Source organism: Pygoscelis adeliae, unplaced genomic scaffold, assembly GCF_000699105.1.
Source record: "Pygoscelis adeliae isolate BGI_AS28 unplaced genomic scaffold, ASM69910v1 Scaffold120, whole genome shotgun sequence".
Classification (NCBI taxonomy): Eukaryota; Metazoa; Chordata; class Aves; order Sphenisciformes; family Spheniscidae; genus Pygoscelis; species Pygoscelis adeliae.
The window spans coordinates 5,031,592-5,032,043 of NW_008824032.1; the positions used below are offsets into that span (position 1 = coordinate 5,031,592).

The window sequence follows — 452 nt, forward strand, 5'->3', positions numbered from 1 at the left end:
TACGGCGAGCATCAAACCTGGCCCCCCCTTTCTCCAGCACTTGAAGAGGGGAGTGCGAGGTTATTTGGGAATCTGGCCACTGCGGGTCAGCTTTCACTGCGACTGGATTGTCAGAGCTGGTAAAGCAGAGCCCGGGGGACTGAAGGGAGACACGAATCCCATTTTATTTGAGAGGAGAGAAGAGGAAAAAAAAAAAAAAGATAAATTGAGAGAGAGAGAGAAGCGAAGAGACGGAGAAAAAGGCAGAGGAAGCGAAGCAAGTGAGAGAGAAGCATGAGGACCTACTGGCTGCACAGTATCTGGGTGCTGGGATTCTTCCTGTCCCTCTTCTCCTTGCAAGGTATGTGATGAGTTCTTCCCTGCAACCTCCTCAAACCCCTCGGCTTGAATTGAGGCTGATGGACTGAGGATGGCCTGAAACATGGAGCTGGAAGCTGGAGCTTCCTCTCTCC

General features: G+C 51.5%; 1 protein-coding gene across 1 annotated transcript in view; it reads left to right on the forward strand.

Moving 5' to 3' along the window:
• The first annotated feature begins 231 nt into the window (after nucleotides 1-231).
• The window catches only part of LSAMP (limbic system-associated membrane protein), a 1,050,957-nt gene continuing 1,050,736 nt past the window's right edge, over nucleotides 232-452 (forward strand). The window contains exon 1 of the mRNA XM_009329467.1: nucleotides 232-340. Within this exon, the coding sequence (XP_009327742.1) occupies nucleotides 274-340 (67 nt within the window). The 5' untranslated portion in view covers nucleotides 232-273. The remainder of the gene's footprint in view (nucleotides 341-452) is intronic.